Source organism: Scyliorhinus canicula, chromosome 10, assembly GCF_902713615.1.
Source record: "Scyliorhinus canicula chromosome 10, sScyCan1.1, whole genome shotgun sequence".
Taxonomy (NCBI): domain Eukaryota; kingdom Metazoa; phylum Chordata; class Chondrichthyes; order Carcharhiniformes; family Scyliorhinidae; genus Scyliorhinus; species Scyliorhinus canicula.
Genome location: NC_052155.1, coordinates 99503052 through 99523828, shown reverse-complemented (window position 1 = coordinate 99523828; position 20777 = coordinate 99503052). Strand labels below are relative to the sequence as shown.

General features: G+C 46.8%; 1 protein-coding gene across 12 annotated transcripts in view; it reads left to right on the top strand.

Annotated features, from left to right (window-relative positions):
• The window catches only part of tox (thymocyte selection-associated high mobility group box), a 495189-nt gene that overhangs the window by 417768 nt on the left and 56644 nt on the right, over window positions 1-20777 (top strand). For 11 of the 12 annotated variants that reach the window (XM_038809432.1, XM_038809423.1, XM_038809431.1 and 8 more), the window contains 2 exons: window positions 3076-3354; window positions 17694-17924. In XM_038809432.1, coding sequence (XP_038665360.1) covers window positions 3076-3354; window positions 17694-17924 — 510 coding nt within the window. The remainder of the gene's footprint in view (window positions 1-3075; window positions 3355-17693; window positions 17925-20777) is intronic. The other variant, XM_038809433.1, reaches the window with a different exon arrangement.

Here is a 20777-nt window from a genome sequence, read left to right as displayed (position 1 = left end):
ACCAAGCTTTTTTGCCTCCTGTCATAATGGCCTAGATCGTTCGGTCAGTGTCAACCTCGTTATGTATTCTTGGCAGAGAACTCAGTGATCTATTAGAGTAATAAAATACCTGTCCCCCAGAGGAAATATGTTTGATTGACGGTTTAGTCTCTAATCTCTGCTGTCAACTTCACAATGTTTGTTCACACAAGTTAAGTGGTTTAAATAATTATCTCAGTTATACCATTATACACTCTGGGGTTCATTAGTGCTAGAAGGTGCACAGTGGGCCAGTGGGCATGGAAATGTGATAGCTTGATATTAGGTGCATGAGGGGCCATAATGGGTTAGGTGGAATGGCAAAGATTGGCATGGGGGCATGAGGCCCACAGAGGTTGGCTTGAAGAGCAGGGCTTCTCAAAGGGGATATGAGGGGGCTATAGAAAGTGGGTGGAATAGAATAGCTTGGAAAAGGGTACAAGGGGCCATAGAGTGTGAGTGGACAAGCAGAGCTTAAAATAAGGGGCATGTGGGGACAAAACGGGTGGGTAGAAGGACAGACCTTGGCATGGGGGACAGGTGGGGCCAATGACCATGGGTGGGGGGGAATGAGGGTGTTGATAGGATATGGGGAGTTTTTGGAGATTGAGGGGGTGTGAAACCTGTAACTGTCTGTTGAATTTGGCTGGGATGAGCACAAGAGCCTAACTTTCAGGTGTTATTCAACGGACTTCTTAGGTGCGTTTGATAAAAAAAACAAGCTTTATTCTAATAATATACTTAACATTTGTATAAACACACAAAGCAAGAACTTTTATCAATTACAAACACAAAGACCCCAAACAGCTACAGTAATCTATGTATAACCCTTAATGAATTCCCCCTCAACTGTTCCAACTCAATAACAAAATCCAAGTAAATTCTGAAGCCCCTTTGCAAAGGTGTGGCCAGCACACGGCATTCTCACTGGTATAAGGCTTGTTATTAATACTCTGTTCCCCTTTTCAAACAGCCGATTTGAATTCCTTCCAGAAAGCAATTATCTCGTTTGTTACTAAGCAGTCTGGAAACAGCTTTTAAAATGAAGATAGAGTTTCAACCTGTGCAATTCAAACCAGTCCAAAACTCAAAGCGAAAGTAAAATCTCACAGAGCCACAGCCCAGCTCCACCCACACAATGACATCACTGAAGCTATATGATGAGACAAAAACCTTTCTTAAAGGGACACTCCCATGATAGAGAGGTCAAGAATGGGAGGGACTTTACGTTTTATTTTAATTGGGACAAAGTTCCAAGGCACCATGCTGGGCCATTTAAACAGCCCACCTCCGCATTTGGCTTCCCTACAAACTACTAAAACTCTAGGATATTGTGAGGCTCTGTATGAAGACAAGGGGCGGGATTCTCCGTTGTCCGACACCGATATCGTAATCGGCGATCGGGCGAAGAATCTATTCCAGCGCCCAACTTGGGGGAAGCAGCGGTTTTTGAGTCTCCACCCCCTCCAAAATGGCGTCATCGTGTTGCGCGCCGCACGTCATTGCAACGTCGTTGGCGCATCATCGTCAGGCTCTCCCCTGACACTCCGCCCCCGATGGGCTGAGTTCCTGACCTCGCAGTTAATGAGTGGTCTGAGCGGTCGGGAACAGGCATGGCGACTGCGGACTGTGTCCAGCACCACCACACTCAGCCGGTATCCGTGCAGCTGGCTGGGGGACTTCCACGAGGGCTGGGGGGACTGCTGGGGGGTGGCCAGGGGGTACCCTGTGGGGTTGCGAATGGCTGGACGGGTCTGCGTACGGTCACACCATGTTGTACAGTGCAACTGCTGCAGGTCGTCGCCGTGTGCACGCGCGGCCACGGACCCAGCAATTCTCCAGCCGTTTCTGGCATGGGAACCGGGAGTTTCACCCGGCGCCGCTGCTAGCCCCTCACCAGTCCCAGAATCGGTGAGGTATCGGCGCTGATTTTGGTATTGTAAAATGCCCGCGAATTCTCCGTTTCAGCCGGCACTTAGCCGCTGAAACGGAGAATCCAGCCCAAGGTTCCTTCTTTCTGTATTCCTGTATTTTCCAAATGAGCCATGGATTGGCAGCAATGCCAGCTGAAGTAGAAAACCATTTTACACAAGGGTAGATAACAATGAGAAAATCCTTTTTGTTTAAACCGTGAATTTCATCACACAACGTGGGCTTGGAATTTGAAGGCATGGGATACTTGAATTTAACAGCATTATCGACACAGTCAGTAACGCATGGAGCCAGCTTAGAATTATTACTGAGGCCAATAACATTGGTTTATAGCTGAGATAATATCACTGTTGAAACAGCTTCCACATGACCCCTTTACGTTACTTTGTCTGCTTCCATTTGGAAGACTGAAATTATAATGGAGCCACTGTTGTGCAGTTACTGTTTGATAGTGCACTTACTTGATCACAGTAGATATGAGTATATCCTATTTCGGACTTAAGTAATCATGTAGACATCTTGGTGTCTGAAATATTTATAAATATTGTGAGATGAGTCTAACTTGTGTTTCATTAAAGCTTTTCTAAAGTTCACAAATAAAATCAACTGCGGCTATCTCATTGTAGATCTAGCAAACAAAAGGCCAGAGCAAAAATATCTTCCAATTTCTGGTTTTGTGAACTCTGATGTTAAAAATATGTGCAATGGAAAATATTACCTGAGGCAACAGATTGCAGTTTTCTGAGGTGGCAATCAACATAGTATGTGAAGTAACTGTTTCGTGCGCGGCACAATATGCAGTAAGGTTGCTTATACTGTTACTGAAAATGGCCTATTCGCATTCAGCATTTTAGTCTCTCACTGCTTAGAATTAAAATGCACTTTACACATAAACTAATTCCAAGGTCAGGAGATAGTTTCAGGAGTGACTTCTTTTCAATGTGTACTTTTGTATCGACTTTCAGTGAAATGTATTTTCATAATGTATTTAGGAGTATTGACAACACTGGTGAGGCTAATCTGATCATAGTATAATCAAAGCCATCAATCTCAGTGTACAAATGTGTGTTTTTCTTCAGTACATTTTATTTATTATTTCCCCGCCACCATCATTTTCTTTTCCAGATGCATGATCTGGGAAACACAGAAACTACTCATTACAGTGCTCACCCACAGATGTCAATTATGAGATCTGCTATCCGATCTACAGACATCAGACACCTGGGAGCAATGCAACGTGGTCAGCTGACCACTATAAACCAGTCACAACTCAGTGCACAACTTGGTCTTAACATGGGAGGAAATGCTGTCCAACACAGCTCACCATCCCCACCAGGAAGCAAGTCTGCTACTCCATCACCATCCAGCTCAGTCCATGAAGATGAAACCGATGAGACATCCAAGGTGTGTAAAGTTGTGTTATGCAAAGCTTCCAATGCAATGACTTGGAGGAGTTACTGAGCCAGACAGTGTAAGGCAACAGAGCATGATAGAGAACTGTCATTAATCCAAGGTCATTAACTCAGAGGCTATGGGAACAGTGCAGAAAGATGGAGGTAGAAGATCAACCATGATTTCAGTGAATGACGGAGCAGACTCTGAGGGCTGAATGGCCTACCTCTGCTCATCTTATATTCTAAAGCAATTTGTTAATTCAACTATGCATGTTAATCTAGCTCCCTTGATTTTTATCACAGCTCCAAGCCCGTTCCAAATATGTCATTAACATCAATGTTTGAACAAACCTATCTAAATTGATAAGAAATTAAGCAATCCCCCCTCCCCAGACATAATATAAAGTGAATTTAAAAAGTTCAAACCCATGTGATTTTAAATAAACGCAGACAGTGAAATACCTTTCAGAAAATATATGGCCACAGTACTGAACTATTCATTACTTTAGTGTTGTCTACCTGGCTATGATGCTGTTAGAATTTATTCCACACTTTGTGTTGTCAGGTATATGGGTTGGATTCTCCACCGCACCACATTTCTGCCCTGACCCGCCGGGGGGGATTCTCCATTACGCCGGCCAATCAATGGGGTTTCCCATTGTGGGGCAGCCCCACACTGCCGGGAAACCCCCGGATGCCGGCAAAACAGAGAATGACGCCGACGGAGAATCCCGCCCATGATATGAACACAAATGTTAAAACGTTTGAATCTAATTTTTAAAAATAAATTCACTAAATTTAAATAATGGTTTTCAGAAAAAAATAATCTTTTATATTGTGCGAATTTTAAGAGGAATTATGGATAGTTATAGCGCATTTTAATCTGCAGCATACTTTGTTAAAGTCCAGTGAGGAATTGAAAAGCACAGTCACAGGGTGTGAAATGGAAAAAAAAATAATTTCTGAACATGGGCAACCATACTGGGAAATAATTACCCAAAGTACTTCCTGAAAGCTTTCTGAATGTTAACACCCTGATGAAATTAAGTTTATATTTAATCTACTAAACCAGACTTGGGAATCCTGGGTTTTTTATCTTAAGATTTCTGGTCGACCACAGCAATGCCATACGATTAATCCCAGAGAGATAAAATAAGCTTTTACAACTTCCAGTGTGTGGAGAAAACAAATCTAATTATTCTGAGCACTGATCACAATGAAGCCCAACTTCTCAAGCTTAAGGAAAGTCGGTTCACATATGAAAAGGCCAGGGCGCATGTACACAGTAATCAGAAAGGAATAACTGTTAAGGCCCAGAACTGCTGAATTTATAGAACAAATATCTTCTATTTGTTCTCTCCTTTTGATGAGCATTTCTTTTCAAATAAGGTTTGGGTGACTCAATGATTGATTCCAATATGGAAAGAAAATAGCCCTGAAAATACAGGGGGAGGTGTGGTTGGTTGGGGCTTTCTACGCTGCCCTTATAGATCTTGTGTGAGGGTGGAAGAACCATCAGGAAAATGGAGTAACACATCAAGAATGACATTTTGCACCATTTTTCTGAGACTTCTATTGCTTCCCGTGCATAATTGTGGTAGAGGACTATAGAGGCCTTTCAGAAAGTTTGTGCCAATCATTTATTTTACATTTGTATTCATTAAGGTGCTTGGAAATTGAATTTTTCTCACTTCAGGCAGCCAGTGTCAGCATGAAGAACTTTCAACTTCAGCTGTAAAATATCGAATTGACCATCATTAGAAAGGACATTGAGTGTATGATCGGCAACCTAACATAAAAGCTGTCAGTTTTACACTCTTGTAGAAGTTGAAAATCTTCCACATTGAGTGGAATTCAAACATATCCAGTGGTGGGTTTGGAGGTGGGAGACCTTTTATCAGGCAGAATGGCGTTGGGTATGGATCCCGGTGCCTCGCCCGGTCCGCCTGATTAAGCACGGGATTAAAGGCTCATGAACAGCATTCCCATCCAGATATTAATTGGGACCCTTAAGTGGGAAATTAATGTCCACATAATGGCTTCATCCTTCCACCACTGGTATTCATCTGCTGGCTGGCCGGGACTCGCCATGCGGTGAGGCCGAAAGGGAAACCCTGTCAAATTTCCATGGAAAATCCAACATTCAGTGTAAGATTGACAGACCTGGCATCAGGAAAAAGGGGGCCTGCCATGAGCCATCACCTGCCCTTCCTTCCAACCTCCGCCTCCCCATTCTAGCCAGTGACCTCCCCATAACCCCCATCCCGCCCTCACTCACCTGTGGCTTGTGTCCCTGTGCAATCCCAGACCTCAGGTGAATGCAGCACCGGCAGCAGCCACTGCTCCCAACGGTGCTGACGGCAATGGAGAACTGCTGGCCTCTGATTGGTCGGCATTTCAGAGAAATCTTTCTCTGAGATTTCCACTTCTAAGGTCCTGAATTAAAGGGAAGGCCCATTGCTGGCCAATTAAGTGTCTAAGAGGCATTTAATTCTGGCGGACCTTCCCCAACAGAGATTCCGGAGTTCCTGCCAGTTCTCCAGTCAGCGCTATACACTTGCTGCCAACATTTAATTCCACCCATAGGCACCATTTTCCAAATTAGTCTGTATTTAAACTTAGGTTCCAAAAGGAAGGGCAGCACGGTAGCTGTAATAATCCACAGGAGGCAGGAGTCCCATCACCACACCAATATTTATTTCCAATCACTAGATACAAGAGCAGCTCCAAACAGTGCTGCTAGCAGTCTAGTCAACTTAAGACAGGGGCACAAAGCCTACACAGGTGCTCATATGGGCCCCCTCAATGAGCTATCATTGAGGGACCTCATACTCCAATTGGCCAACCAATAATGCTAATTGGAGGTCATTACAGTAGCATTGTGGGTAGCACAATTGCTTCACAGCTTCAGTGTCCCAGGTTCGATTCCGACTTGGGTCACTGTCTGTGCGGAGTCTGCACATCCTCCCCGTGTGTGCATGGGTTTCCTCCGGGTGCTCCGGTTTCCTCCCACAGTCCAAAGATGTGCAGGTTAGGTGGATTTGCCATGATAAATTGCCCTTTGTGTCCAAAATTGCCCTTAGTGTTGGGTGGGGTTACTGGGTTATGGGGATAGGGTGGAGGTGTTGACCTCGGGTAGGGTGCTCTTTCCAAGAGCCGGTGCAGACTCGATGGGCCGCGTGGCCTCCTTCTGCACTGTAAATTCTATGAAAACGTGCAAAGCCTCAGAATTGTCAAACGGACCATTCCACTCAATGCCTCAATGATGACATATCATCAAGTGTACAGTCACTTAAACTTGAAAATAAAACCAAGTCTGAGATATGAGAATTAAGAGCAAGAGGAGGCCATTTGGCCCCTCGGGCGCATTTGATAAGATCATGGCTTATTTGATGTGGTCTCAACTCCACTTTCCTGCCTTCCCCACATATCACCTGACTCCTTTGTCAATCAAAAATCTATCTAAACACACAAGAATTAGGTTACTCAATACAAACAAAATGTACCTAATGGAAGCAATGCACTGAGAGAAACTAGCAAACCTGTGTAGTGGAACTAAGATGATACAGTTCATCAAAAGATGCAGATCACAAATGGTATAATTCCGTCTCCCTGGGCTGGAGAATTAAGTAGCACACAGAAAGGGAAGTGAAGACGAACAAAAGAAAATGATTTCAGATGAAGGCAGGATGGTTAGAGTTGGGGATTAATTGCATCCAATTAAATCCCAATGTATCAATTGTGGAATTATTTACCATTAAGTAATTATTTGGTTTGGTGTATTTGTAAAATTTGAGATGGAAGGCTGTTTGCTGATTTAATTTGTGTTTTAACCAGTATTAGCTTTCATGAACCATATCATATCATGGGCACGATTCTCTGGCCTCATTGCAGAGAGCGAGAGCTTTACGAGGCCGGTGAATAGCAGGACAGGCCAAAAACGAGAACCGCGCTGGATGCCAAACAGTTTGTGATGGAACTAGCCCGCCCCTGTAGGCAAAAGCCAATTATCACCACTTAAGCCCTATTTCCATACAATTAACGGGAGCCACCCCATATCCGACAGGCTCCAGTGATTCAGCGGCCTCCCCAGAAAGTGGCCACACTGGCACCGATTAGTACTCCTTTTAAAAAACGTGAACCTGGCAGAAGTGGTTCTGTGGGGAGCCGAGGACGTGAGTAGCCATCTTTACTCACAGGCAAAGTGCACAGGAGCACTGGGTTTGCCACCCTAGTGCTTAGCAGGGGGTGGGGGCAATCTCAGGTGGGAGGGCACCCTCGGCTGGGATGGGGTACCATGAGAGAGGGGGCACTGGGTGGTGCAACCACATGTGGCTCCACCATGCCAACCCCTGTATCGTGTGCATCCGTTCCAGGGGCAAACCTTGGGCCTGCCCATCTGCCCCACTGACCACCCGTAACCCCCATTAACTGTTGCTGAATTGGCAATTGTGGTTAGGTCAGCACTTCACTCATTCCAAGTGGATTTCCGTGGATGGGCGGTCCATGTAGAATGTGGGAGTTCTCACCTAGCATCTCAATCAGACCGCGATGCCTGATCACTATGCCTGAACACTCTGAGAAGCCACACCATGGATATAGAAGCCAACATTCGAACACCAAGAGGATAGGACAGAGCTCCGTGGACATGTCCATGGCTGAAAGGTCGGTGAGTGCAATGGGGCGGATACCATCACTCGGTCCAGATAACGTTATGTGCGGGTGTCAAGGGTACAGGGTCTGGGGTCCATTGAGGGGGCCCGCTACGGCCGGGTGTGCATGGGCAGGACGTTCCGAGTGGGGGATCAGTGTGGAAATGGAAGGTCCCGGAGTGGAAGACACTGCTGTTTGTCAGTCTCACACCCTCTCCCAATTCCTTATTGGACAGTATGGATGGTATTTTAAACTCCGTAGAACAGGCCCTAGTGATGCTGCTACGAGGCTGGCCGGCCAGATGCCGGGGACGGCAGCAGTAGCAGAACCTGCAGAGGCCTGTGGCGGTGGCCCATGTGCCAGACCCTGCCCCACACCCTGAGGACTCAGCCGCCCATCAGGCCAGGGAGGGACCCAAACGAGGAGTCCCGCGATGGCCCAGGATGTACAGGTGTCGCTGGTCGCTTGAGCAGATGACGGCAGTGCGTGCCGCAGGAGGCTCCACCGCAACAAGGAGATGGTGCAGCATCTGTGCCATCTCCACGTGGACTTGGCAACATGTGGAGAAGGAGGACACCCGCTCTCTGCGGCCGTCAAGGTCACCGCAGCCCTGAAGCTTTACACTTCGGGATAATTCCAGTGCTTGAGCGGGGACCTGTGTGACATCTCGCAGGCCACAGGCCACAGCCCACAGCTGTGTCTGACCCGTCACGGATGTCCTGTTTGCCTGGGTGGAAAGCTAAATAAACTTTGACATGGACCCAGCCCAACAAGATACCCAGGCAGCAGGTTTCTCCGGGATGGCCCAGGTCCAGGGGCTGATATATTGTACGCATGCGGCCTTACATGCACCAGGCCAGCTGGGAGTGCCCTACATTAACAGGAAGGAATTCCACTCCCTGAACATACAGCTGGTGTGTGACCACCACATGCAGATCATGCACATGTTGAACGCTTCTCTCAATCTATGCCTTAGTCTTACCCAGCCTACCTGCTGAGTTCTCCACACCCTTACCCCCCTCAGTCCCTTTCTACCCCCCCATCTCAGTTATCTTTAACATGCTTTGTCTTCCTTGCACTACTGCTACGTCTAGTTGTGTCTCCAGAATGCACACAAGGGGTGGAGGTAGCTAGCTGCTTACCATGTCCCGTGGCCTTCGATGCCCCTGGTGGGAATGCTCTGGGGCCGGAGGGCCCCGGTGCACTTGTCGGCGACGCATGCAGAGCCGTACCGCCCTGTCCCATGTGCTGACTGCGAGACGTGGCCTCATCAGAGGGGTGGAACTCGGGGGAACGGGTGGCCACCATCCCCACTCCAAGGGACGGGTCCGGGTTGGCATCCAGTATCCTCTGCCCCCACTCAGTGTCCATTGGGCCGAGGGGTTCAAATTGGGATGGAGGAGCAGCTGATTCGAGCCTCGGCTTCCCCTCCCAGCCCTGGCAGCTCCCCAATGCCTGCACCACGCTGTCCATGCCCTCGGCGATGCTCCTCAGTGACTGGTACATGCTCTGCAGTGTCTCCGCAATGCCTACCTGCGGTTCGGACAAGTTCCGAAGTGCCTCGACTATTTCCAACCAAGACTGGGACATATCCCGCACCACCTCATCAAGGTCAGCCTGGTACTGGGTCACATCCCCCAGCAAGGCAGACATTCTGTCGAAACCCTCAGCCATGGCCGTCACCGACTGCACCACACCTCCACTACACTGCTGACATGGTGCACGAGGTTCTCAACTGCGGTCATCATCCCAGTGTTGGCCTCAATGCCACACATTGCTGGTGACATCTCCTGCACCCGTAGCCTCTGGGACTCCTCCAATCGACTATGGACCTGCTGGAGTATCAGTGACATCTCCCTCTGAATGTCCCAGCCGCTCCCTAATGTTTCCATAGGCTCAGCATCTGGCTGGGACCCAGCTGGGTCCAGGGATCCAGCAGACCTCCGGCTGCTGTCTCGCCTGGGGGTTCCTGCCTCTACCCGATGTACATCAGCAGCTGTGTGGTGCTCACTGACTGTGCCCCAGAAGCCTGATCACTGATGCTGCCCACTGTGTCTCTGTACTGCTGGAGGGTAGGACGACAGCTGTGACGATTGTGGCACCCTCGGAGCTCACCTCTGAGGTGGTCTCATGGGAGACTGGGGAGGCGCCACGCCGGATGGGTCATCGCCGTCGGCTGGAGGACCTGCAGGAGAATGGACATGTGGTCAGTGGGAGGGATGGGTCAGTCTGTATGGCAATAACAACTCACGTTTGACAGGTCTGCCAGGTGGGGCCCGGTGGATTCTTACCTCTGCGGCATCCGCCAGTCTCTACATTGGTGACTTCTCTGTCCTCGACCACCCCCGTCACCTCCAAGGCCCCTTCCTCGAAGGTCGTGTGGATTCTTATATCTAGCACTCCTTCGTCAGTCTGGGCCCGCTCCCGACGATTGTGGGAAAGCTTCTACTGTGGCAACAAAGAGAGGGCATCATTAGCTGCACACGTGGTTCATAGTGGTGAAGGAAGGGTTGGGGTGTTAAAGGGAGAGGGGGTAAAGGATGGGTTGGGGACCATATGGAAGGTTGGGGGGGTGAATGCTCACTTGGGGGAGGGGGGACAGTGGTTGGCGTCAACTCACCCTTGCTGCCCGATGTAGGTTGTTGACCATTGTGCAGAACTAGAGGCCAGTGCTGGTCAGGCTTCCCATGCGGATGGCTGCTGCCACTTCATCCCAGGTGGCACTGGCCGCACTGTAGCACACCCTCCAGGCCCCTTGGGGAAACAGGGCATCCCTCCTGGCCTCGCCTCACCAGGTCACAGCTCCTAATCTTGAGGCCAGGCGACCCTGCCCCAAAGCTGCATGCTGAGTGGGGTTGCTGTGCAAGTGCTTGGCCTTGTTAGTGGGGGATGGTGAGCGCAGTCCCGGTGAATCAACTGGCGAGCCTTTATTTGTGGCCTGAATCCCGTCAGGCCTCATTAAGTGGACCAATTAACATTGCATTATGTTTTTTTAAATAAATTTAGAGTACCTAATTCATTTTTTCCAAATGAAGGGCAATTTAGCGTGACCAATCCACCGAGCCTGCACATCTTTGGGTTGTGGGGGTGAAACCCAAGCAAACATGGGGAGAATGTGCAAACTCCACACGGTCAGTGACCCAGAGTCGGGATCGAACCTGGGACCTCGGCGCCGTGAGGCAGCAGGGCTAACCCACTGTGCCACCGTGCTTCCCCAACATTGTATTATGTTGCCGGCCTTACCAAGCCGAGCGCCGGGAAGCTCGTGGCAGTTCCCGCTTGCGACTACTTTTAGAATTGTTTCCGGAGAATCATGCCCAATATCTTAATTGATGAGATATTGGGGGCGATTCTTTGGGGCTGCTAGCCCCAGGAGGGAATTACAGTGGCTCGTTGATTCGGGCATGAATTCTTGCTGGGCCTCAAACCCATTGCGAGTCTCCTGGCCCGCACTGCCAGCCCCAATCAGGTTCTCACGCAAGGTCGGTGAGAACATGCTAACTACGACTTACATTCATTTGAATGTAATTATTAGCAGAAGACCAGATTCTCCAACCTCCTAGGGTGCTCCAGCAACCCCCCCCCCCCAAAGCCGGGAGTCACATGGGCATGAATTAGTGTAGATCCTGACCATTGGTGGCCTGGTGTCTTGGATTCCATGGGAGGCGTGGGGGAGGTTAAGTACCCTCTCTACACTTGTCTCCAGGATGCTGAGAGGTGTTTTCAGGTGGGAGCTGTGGGTGTGCTTGGGCTGGGCTGGAGGGGCTCAGGTAGGGGTCTGTCCCGGGATGGGGGTCATGTGGCAGATCTTCCCTCTGTAGCTTTGAAAATGATGAAACTGTCTTTCAGCACATCAAGTTGTACTTTAACATTTAACCTCTGATGTGTTGAAACAATTTGACATCTCTCCCTGCATGTCAAGTTCAAAGATCTGTCAGAAGAAGGTGAAAGTCTTCCCTTTGATTTGTTGGAAACCTTTCAAGTGCTTTCTTCACAGTCAATTTAATTTACCTTTAACTTTCTCAAGCCTCTCGGCATACCGAGAAGCTTAAAAGCTTTGAACCACGTTGTTTATGTTATGTTACAGTCCATTACCTTTTACAAGCATCTTATTTAACAGGTCCAAGCTATTTCAAAGGAGCGTGGCTTTGTTTTTTTTAAACTCTTCATGGTCCATTAACTCTGAAGTGATTCCTTTTTTGAGCAGGTGTTTCTTCTTATCGCAGTTTTTAAAAAGACTTTGTTCTGAAGAGCTTCCTAGAAAGACTAGGTGCAGGAGCAGCACTCAGGCAGAGCATCTGCTTGCGGGGGTGTAAAGGGGAATATTGGTAGGGGGGGGGGCTGCTGAAGGGGGAGGCTGGGGGGGACTTATAGGCAGCTGAAGGTGATGATTGAAGGGGGGGGGTGCTGATGGGGGGCATTTGGTGAGCCCATAATGGGATGTTGCTCATTTGTGGGGAGGGCCCTTACCAGCGATTGGGGGAGGGGCTCTTGCCAGGAATCCAGGGGGGAGGGGGTCTTGCCAGCTATTGGGGAAGGGCTGCAATATTATTCTGAGATCGGAGTACCCTTTACAAATGGCTCCCCGATCTCTCAGGAGCTGGATCTGCCAGCGAGTTTTGGTCACATCCCTCTGAAGGCCAGTGCAAAACTGACCCTCTGCAAAAAAATTTAAGAGTCCCAAAGAATTCCAACTGAGCTGCACTCCCAGTGCCAGTGGGAAGGAACTTGGTTTCTCTGCGAGCGGGAGCACTGAGAATCAAATCGGGGGAATTGTGCCCATTATTCCAGTTACACCAAGATTTACTGCAGTTTACTTCAGTGGCCTAAGTGGTGAAACCACAGCAAAGAGAGGTAGGTGCAGTGAAATCACACGATTGAGTGATTGGAATGCACTTAGTGATTGGAATGCACTTACCTCTCTTTGATTTGGTCAATGTTTACAAACATTGGGGTTTCACCACTTAGGCCACTGAAGCATGAAAGGATATGAATGGATCAAAGCAGCAGATGGTTCTTACGAGCTGTCAATCACAGACCACTAATGCTATGAATTGGCTTGCAGCTAATGGATCTGTGGGAACCAGGCACAGGTACTGCTGCTCTCCTTTAAGAAATTGACACATTGAGCCGCAATGTAACTATTACAGCTATAATGTTTCCCACTGCTCCAGTCTGGACTACTCGCTAGCTTCCAGACAGGGATCCCTTTTCTGGGTGGGGAGGTGGATGGGGTCTGTGGAGGTGGTTCCTTTAGTCAGAGTTTCCCTTTGGGGGGTGCCTCTATTATAGGGATTTCCGGGGAAGCCCTATTACAGGGGTCCTAGTGGGAAGTTCCCCTATTACAGGGGTTTCCAGGGGGGTCCTATCTGGCGGCCCTGAGGAGGGGGTCTCCCTATTACATGGGTCCCTGAGGGGGGTTTCCCTGTTACACAGGTCCCTGTGGGGGTCCCTTTATTAGAGGGTTCCCTTTGGGGGGTCCCCCTATCACAGGGCTCCCTATGGAGGAGTCCTCCTATTACAGGGGCACCTGGAGAGGTCCCCCTATTACAGTGATCCCTGTGGGGAGGAAGTGTGGGGATGGTGGGGTCTGCAGGAGCAGGCGTGGGCAGGCAGTGCATTCTTGGGGGAGTGGCCATTAGATGTGCTCGGATAGTATCTACCAGCATGGCCCTGATGTGGTGGACCTCACGGTGGACCAAGGGGGTAAGGGTTTTCCCATTGGCCAACCGCGAGGTCGCCACATCAGGTTCACGCTCAGCCCACAAGTGATCCATGCCCACATGATTCCCAACTGCGGGGATTGGAGAATCACAGGAAGCCGCAGTATAGGGTGCCAGGCCCACTAAATAGATGCAAATGGATCATTAAGGCCTATTTGCATTTATTTCATCCCCCTGCTGGCGCGCATCATGGACCTTGTTTACTTCACCATCTGGGGTTTGGAGCATGGCGTTCAGATCGGCATATGCCACCGGTTCTGATTTTCTCCTGATGCCCGATTTCTCATCCCATCAGGGAACTCATTCCAGGGGTCCCGGGGACAGAGAATCCCGCCCAACACTTCTATTTTTTCAAATCATAGAATCCCTCCAAAGCAGAAGGAGGCCATTCAGGCCATCAAATCTGCACTGCCACTATGAAAGGGCATCCCACCTAGGGTCGGGCCCTCACTCTATCCCCGTAACCCTGTAACCCCACCTAATCTTTGGACACTAAGGTTCAATTCCGCATGGCCAATCCACCTGACCTGCACATCTTTGGACTGGGAGAGGAAACTGGAGCACCTGGAGGAAACCAACGCAAACACGGAGAGAACGTGCAAATTCCACACAGACAGTCACCCAAGGCTGGAATTGAACCAGGGTCCCTGGCTCTGTGAGGCTGCAGTGCTAAACACTGTGCCACCCTGGCGCCATTTTTCACACTTACTTAGCTTTCCATTGATTTAACCCTTGCTTATTTTTCCTTTAACTTATTTCTTCTGACATAAGATGATTGAAACTATTCAAAGAAGAAAATAAATGATTAAAAAACTAAACGTTGATACAAAACTCTTACACGTCAAAGTAAGTTTGTTTGGTGCGTACACTTATTGCTCTGCAGGAATCTGGCTGCAATATGACTTCCTTTAGACCTTTAGACTGAATGTTCATGGAATGAAAATGGCCTTAAAAGCATTAATATTTAGTGACTTCTGTTTTAAAAGGCTCAGTTTCCCTGGTGGCATGGAATGTTTGAGCATGGAGTGGTTGAGGTACTAACTAGGAGAACCCCAAATGTGCTCAAATAACTCATCTCTGCCAAGACAGCTGTAGTTGACATTTCTAGGTTAGGGAATTTTTTTTTTAATAGTCAAAGTTCCTGCTTCCGAACAGTGTCATAGGTTTCCTAGAACTGCATGTGTGTTAACAAATTGTACCAGCTCAACTATGATGTGTCCTATGGTTAAATAGCATTTTAGCACTCACAGTGAAGAGTTCGAATCAAGATGAGATGCAGAGGTTGACTGTATTATGTGGTACCATATCCAGTTCGCAATCAATGAGAGAAAACGTCCTTGCAGTTGCTCCCATTCTACCACCATAACTGCAGTGACAATTTGCCATAACGTAATTTACTTACATGAATCGGCTTTCCCCTGAATGTTTCACCAAAATTGCAGTGATCAAGGTCTCAATGTCTTCGGGGGAGACAAGGGGGCCAAAATATTCAAAAAGAAAGTCCAGTTCATCATAAGTTCTCTAATGTTTTATTATTTTAGGGATGGGAGATGATAAATTTCCGTTGTCCTTTCACTTGGATGAATCTTAAAATGGATGGATCTTAAAATTAATATTTTCACTATCAGAACCTTTCGGAATGAGTTGCTGAAAGTTGCAAGCAAATGTTTTAGTAGATGTTTCATTAAAATGTTCCAAAAATCTTCAAAATATTCTATTAAGGGAGAGAAATGTTGCATCCTTTTGCTTTGCCTTACTATCCGACATAGACTCTTTGAACAACTTTGTTGTTTATTTGTTATTGAGTAGCCTGGGTCCTGTATAGTTACTCCTTTGCAATATTTGCATGGATTTTAGGTTTTAAAAGTTGTGAGGGATATCAAATGAGTAGGTATATTTATTACACTGCAAAATTTTAACAGAAAGTCAGGTCAAAAGTGGGAAAGTGGTTTTCTCATGTAGCTGCCCATTACAGTCGTCAACTTTGTGAAAGTATAATCAGTGACTCCCAGAGAATGAGCACAGCAACATTAGAACAGGACTAGACCAGTTAATTTTGAACAAATATCTTCCGGTGTGCGATGTACTGTTGAAATTGTAGCAGTGTTGTGAAAGTAAGCAACACTGAAGTTTTGCCTAAATAAAATTGTTCCACCTATTTCATTTAAATAGTTTCCTATTCAATTCCGATCTATTATTTCCATCATATAATTGTAAAACGTGAATATTGTTGAACAGTTCATGACATAATTCAGCTGGTTTGCTGAGAAGAAGGAGTTTCAAACATTATAAATGAATATATATTTCAGGGGCATTGACTGTATACATACCTATTACACCTTTTAATAAAAATACTGTTTAATATAGTATAATTGGCCAATGTGATAAATCGATTTAACTGAAAACTTTTTGTTAGGTCACATTAGGTTCATTTTACTGTTCTGCTTATTTAGTCAAGGTTTGCAAAACATTACTGCAAATCAGGTAGCGAGAAATGACTGTTATCAATGTTACCATTTGAATGCTTAATGTACTTGCATCATATTTCTCTTTCCACTATTTTAACTGGTGTTAAAATGATTGGGTTGACGCTTAGTAAGTGTTTCCATAACTGTCACTAATACATTACCAATCGTAATGTCCAGATTTGTTTATTTTGTATTATCTATGTGGGCGATTTCCTGGCCACATTGCGCCCAGCTATGTCGGGGAAAATCCGGGAGAGCCCGGAAACAGTTTGTGATGTTCCCGGGCCCCCCAGCAGACATCACCAGATTCATGCCCAGCAAGGGCTCAGCGAGGGCGTGAATCAGAATACCATGCATTTGATTGCATTTTAATATTCAGAGTCAGTTTGACGCCGTATCTTCTCGTTACGTGACGTTCCCACCGCCCCCCTCTCCGCCAGCATGTGACGTGACATTGGCAGGAACCACTACTGGTCCCCAGAAACAGAGACCCAAGATGGTCTGATGACCATGCCGTAGGGCTTGGAGGCCATAGTAACCCTTGGCTGGTTGGGAACATGGCAGGGCAGTGCCCTAGCAATAACCCTGGCAGTGCCAACCCGGCACTGCCAGGGTACCATGCCAGGTTGGCATAGCTGGGGGTAGTGCCAGGTTGACTCTGCTAAGGGTTTGGGCCTGAAGGGTCATAGTGGAGTGTTGCACAATTGCGGGCGAGGAGGACTGATGTGGGGATGGGAGGGGGGAAGCCTGTGTGTTGTGGAGGGGGGCGGAGTGACCCAAACATTTAGTTGTGGGAGGAGAGATTGCCCCTCTGTGATTAAGGTTTGTGGGTTTTCCACTAGTCTGCAGGGGATGGGGGGCAGTTATGATGCTCGTGTGGAGGGAGAGAAGGGGCTTCACTTCACTTTGAGATTGGGGCCCCCTTTAAAAATGGCAGCCTGATCTCTGAGGAATTAGTTCTGCTGGCGAGTTTAGGCCCTGCCCCCTCAATGCCAGTGCAAAACATGCTCCCCTCCAAAAAATGACTACGTGCAGGAAGACCGCGATCAGGATCGCACCAACGATTTTTGCCCCCAAAACGACACTTACTTATTTTTAGGCAAAATCCAGCCCGATGTTTGAGTGGTCACTATTTACACAAAATGAGTTAGAATACTAACAGGAGCACACATACACAGCAAATAAAATGACAGAATTCCAAATGCATTACCAGATTTAAAATATTTGATTCTTGTAGATTCTACTGCATTTGTAATGACTTTTTCTAACTTGCTTTATTGTTTGAGTTCACAGGTTTAAAAAATTAATTTAATAAAAAGATGTAAACATGTTGTAAAATAAAAATATAACATTGTAATAAAAATCCATTGCAAAAGCCTCATTAATGAGGTCACTGGCTATTTGTATAGTGAATGAGGTACTTTTATTATTGAGAAAGATTCCATCAGTTTAAATATAAATGTGATCATTATTAAATCAAGACCTCTGGTTCTTGCATAACACAGATGAATGGTGGTGAAAAACGGGCAGCTGTAGATGTGGGAAAGAAACCTAAAACTCCAAAAAAGAAGAAAAAGAAGGATCCAAATGAGCCTCAGAAACCTGTGTCAGCCTACGCCCTCTTTTTTCGAGATACTCAAGCAGCTATCAAAGGTCAAAATCCAAATGCCACTTTTGGTGAAGTTTCAAAGATTGTTGCCTCAATGTGGGATGGTTTAGGTGAAGAACAAAAACAGGTAAGGACGAGTACACAGTATTGAGCCACATTGATTAATATGCAGTTCAGCTCTGTGCAATATGTAGACAGCCTAAATAATTAATTATATTTCTATGTATAGGGCAAATACGGATTCTTCTCCTGGGTGGAAGGTCAGTGAAAGTTCAGTGAGGCAGGAGTTTTGTCTGTACCTTTGTGCCAAAACTGACTGATTGTCTAGGGTTGGGGGTCATTTAAATGCTTGCAGCAGTTCCCAGCAGGATACTGACTTCAATTAGAGAGCCTGTTTTAGGAAAGGGGAGGGGGGAGGAGAACATTTTGCTGCAGCAACCCTTGTGCTTCTGTCACAGTGAAACAGGACCTGCTGATACTAAAGGAGATCTTCATTTGTTTGGAATAATTTGGAAATTATGGTGCAACCGACTGTGTGATCAATTCCACAATCTTAAGGTCTTCAAAATATAAATCTCCATCCCATGTTATAGAAACAACATGTACCAGGAATATATTGCATTCCTACAGTACAACATTCTTATGGTGTATCCCATTCATTTGCATTGTGTACTATACCCCATGTTTGAAAAGACAAATGGGATGTCTGTCATAAATTTAGAGTCTCCAATTATTTTTTTCCAATCAAGGGGCAATTTAGCATGGCCAATCCACCTACCCTGCACATATTTGGGTTGTGGGGGTGAAACCCATGCAAACACGAGGAGAATGTGCAAACTCCAGACGGACAGTGACCCAGGGTCGGGATTCGAACCCAGGTCCTCAGCACCGTAGGTAGCAGTGCTAGCCACTGTGCTACGTACCGCCCATCTGTCACTTTTTTTGAAACTCATTCATGGATGCTAGCATCATTGGCAAAGCCAACATCTATCTCCGATCTTTAATTGCCCTTGAGAAAGTTTGGTGAACCACTTTCTTGACAAACTGTGGTCTTTGTGGTTCAGGTACTCCCAAAGTCCTGTTAGGTCAAGAATTCCAGGAAATTGTCCCAACAACAATGAAGGAAGGGTGATATCACCCAAATCAGGAGGATGTGAAATTTAAAGTTGCAGATGGGGGTATTTTGATGTGCCTGCTTCTATTGCCCCTTCAGGTGGTAGAAATGGCATGGTTGGGAGGTGCTGTTGAAAAAGCCTTGGCGAGTTGCTGCAGTGCATCCTGCAGGTGATCCATACTGTAGCTACTGCCTGCCTGTAGTGTAGGGAGTGAATATTTAGGGTGGTAAATGGGGTGCCAATCAATAGGGCTTCTTTCTCCCAGGTGATGTTGATCTTCTTGAGTATTGTTGGACATGCATTCATCCAGGCAAGTGGAGAGTATTCCATCACACTCCTGACCTGTGCCCTGGTTTTTGGGTGAGCCAGTAGAGAAGTCACTTGCCACACAATACCTAGCCTCTTACCTGGACTTCTAGCCTCTGTATTTATACTCCAATCATACTCCTGACCAGTGTTGACCTCTAGGATGTTGATGTTGGAGGATTCAGTAATAGTAATGCCATTGAATGTGATGATGAGGAACTTACTGGAGATGGTCATTGCCACTTATCAGCACAAGGCTGAAAGTTGTCCAAGTCTTGCTGCTTATAGCACAAAATAGTTCATTATCAGAGAAGTTGCAGATGGAACTAAACAACTCTACCTTATGATGGTAAGAAACTGCTTCAGGATCTCTTTCAGCACAACCAGCCTCATTGATGACAATGTTCAAGGAGTCACAGCACATCTTGGGCAGGACTTTCCTCTCCATCCTTCACCTGTCAAATTACCCTGCTCTTTACAGTCTCCCATCGCTCCATTGCACATTGCATGCCCCGATTTCCCCCTCACGCTATGAAGTGCCACCTCATCCATCAGTGACAGGTTGTGAAGATCAACCACATCACCACTTGTTCAGGACATTTTGTGACTGAAGGATGTGAGGACAATAATGTATGCATAGCCTGACCTCTGTCAATGATTGCAACAAGACTCTGCCATGAGCTGATGTTCTGTTCAGTGATACAACTGGCCAGTTACTCTGACAATGCTGGGGAAATCTTCGGGCATGCAGTCTGCTCAGCCTGTGTGCATGTTGCTTTATACATTTTTGAAACAAACCTGTTGGACTTTAACCTGGTGTTGTAAGACTTCTTACTGTGCTCACCCCAGTCCAATGCCAGCATCTCCACATCATGGCTTTATACATATAGGCCTGTCACCCAGGTACCGCTCACGACTCATCTTTCCAGATTGTAACAGGTCACTGAACCTCTTACAACACTGGAACCACTTCCTTTCTGTCAGACCTCTACTGCTGTCAGCCATCGTCATCCCATCCAGAACCTTGTGGTTTTTAAAGCCGTGTTTCATCTTCTGGACCCCAGGAAAATAAAGTTTTGCCTCTTGGTGTCTGCCTCCGGCAATGCTTCAGAGAGGCATTCGAAAACGTTGACACCGCCAAATAGGCTTGTTGAATTTGAGGATCGCATTGTGTCACTGACGTTAACATGGGACAGAGTCGGCCCTGGAAATTATCCAGGCAGCAAATTCGCGAGCCCAGATTGAACATCCAGTCCTAAACCACTAATCTAATGTCAGTTCAATGTGAATATAAAAGACCCCAAGACATTATTTGAAGAGGAGCAGGAAAGATTGGCCTGACAATCTTTTATGCGATGGTCGACACTATGCAACTGAGCTGGTCATTTATTTCAATGCTCTTTGTGGGATTGTGCTGTGTGCAAATTGGTTGTGATCAGCTTTACTGCAACAGTTATCATAGTTCACATTGACTGTGATGCATTTTGGGATCTACCAAGGAAGTGAAAGGTGCAATAAAAATGCAAGTTCTGTTTTTTTAAACAGAGGAAAGCACTCAA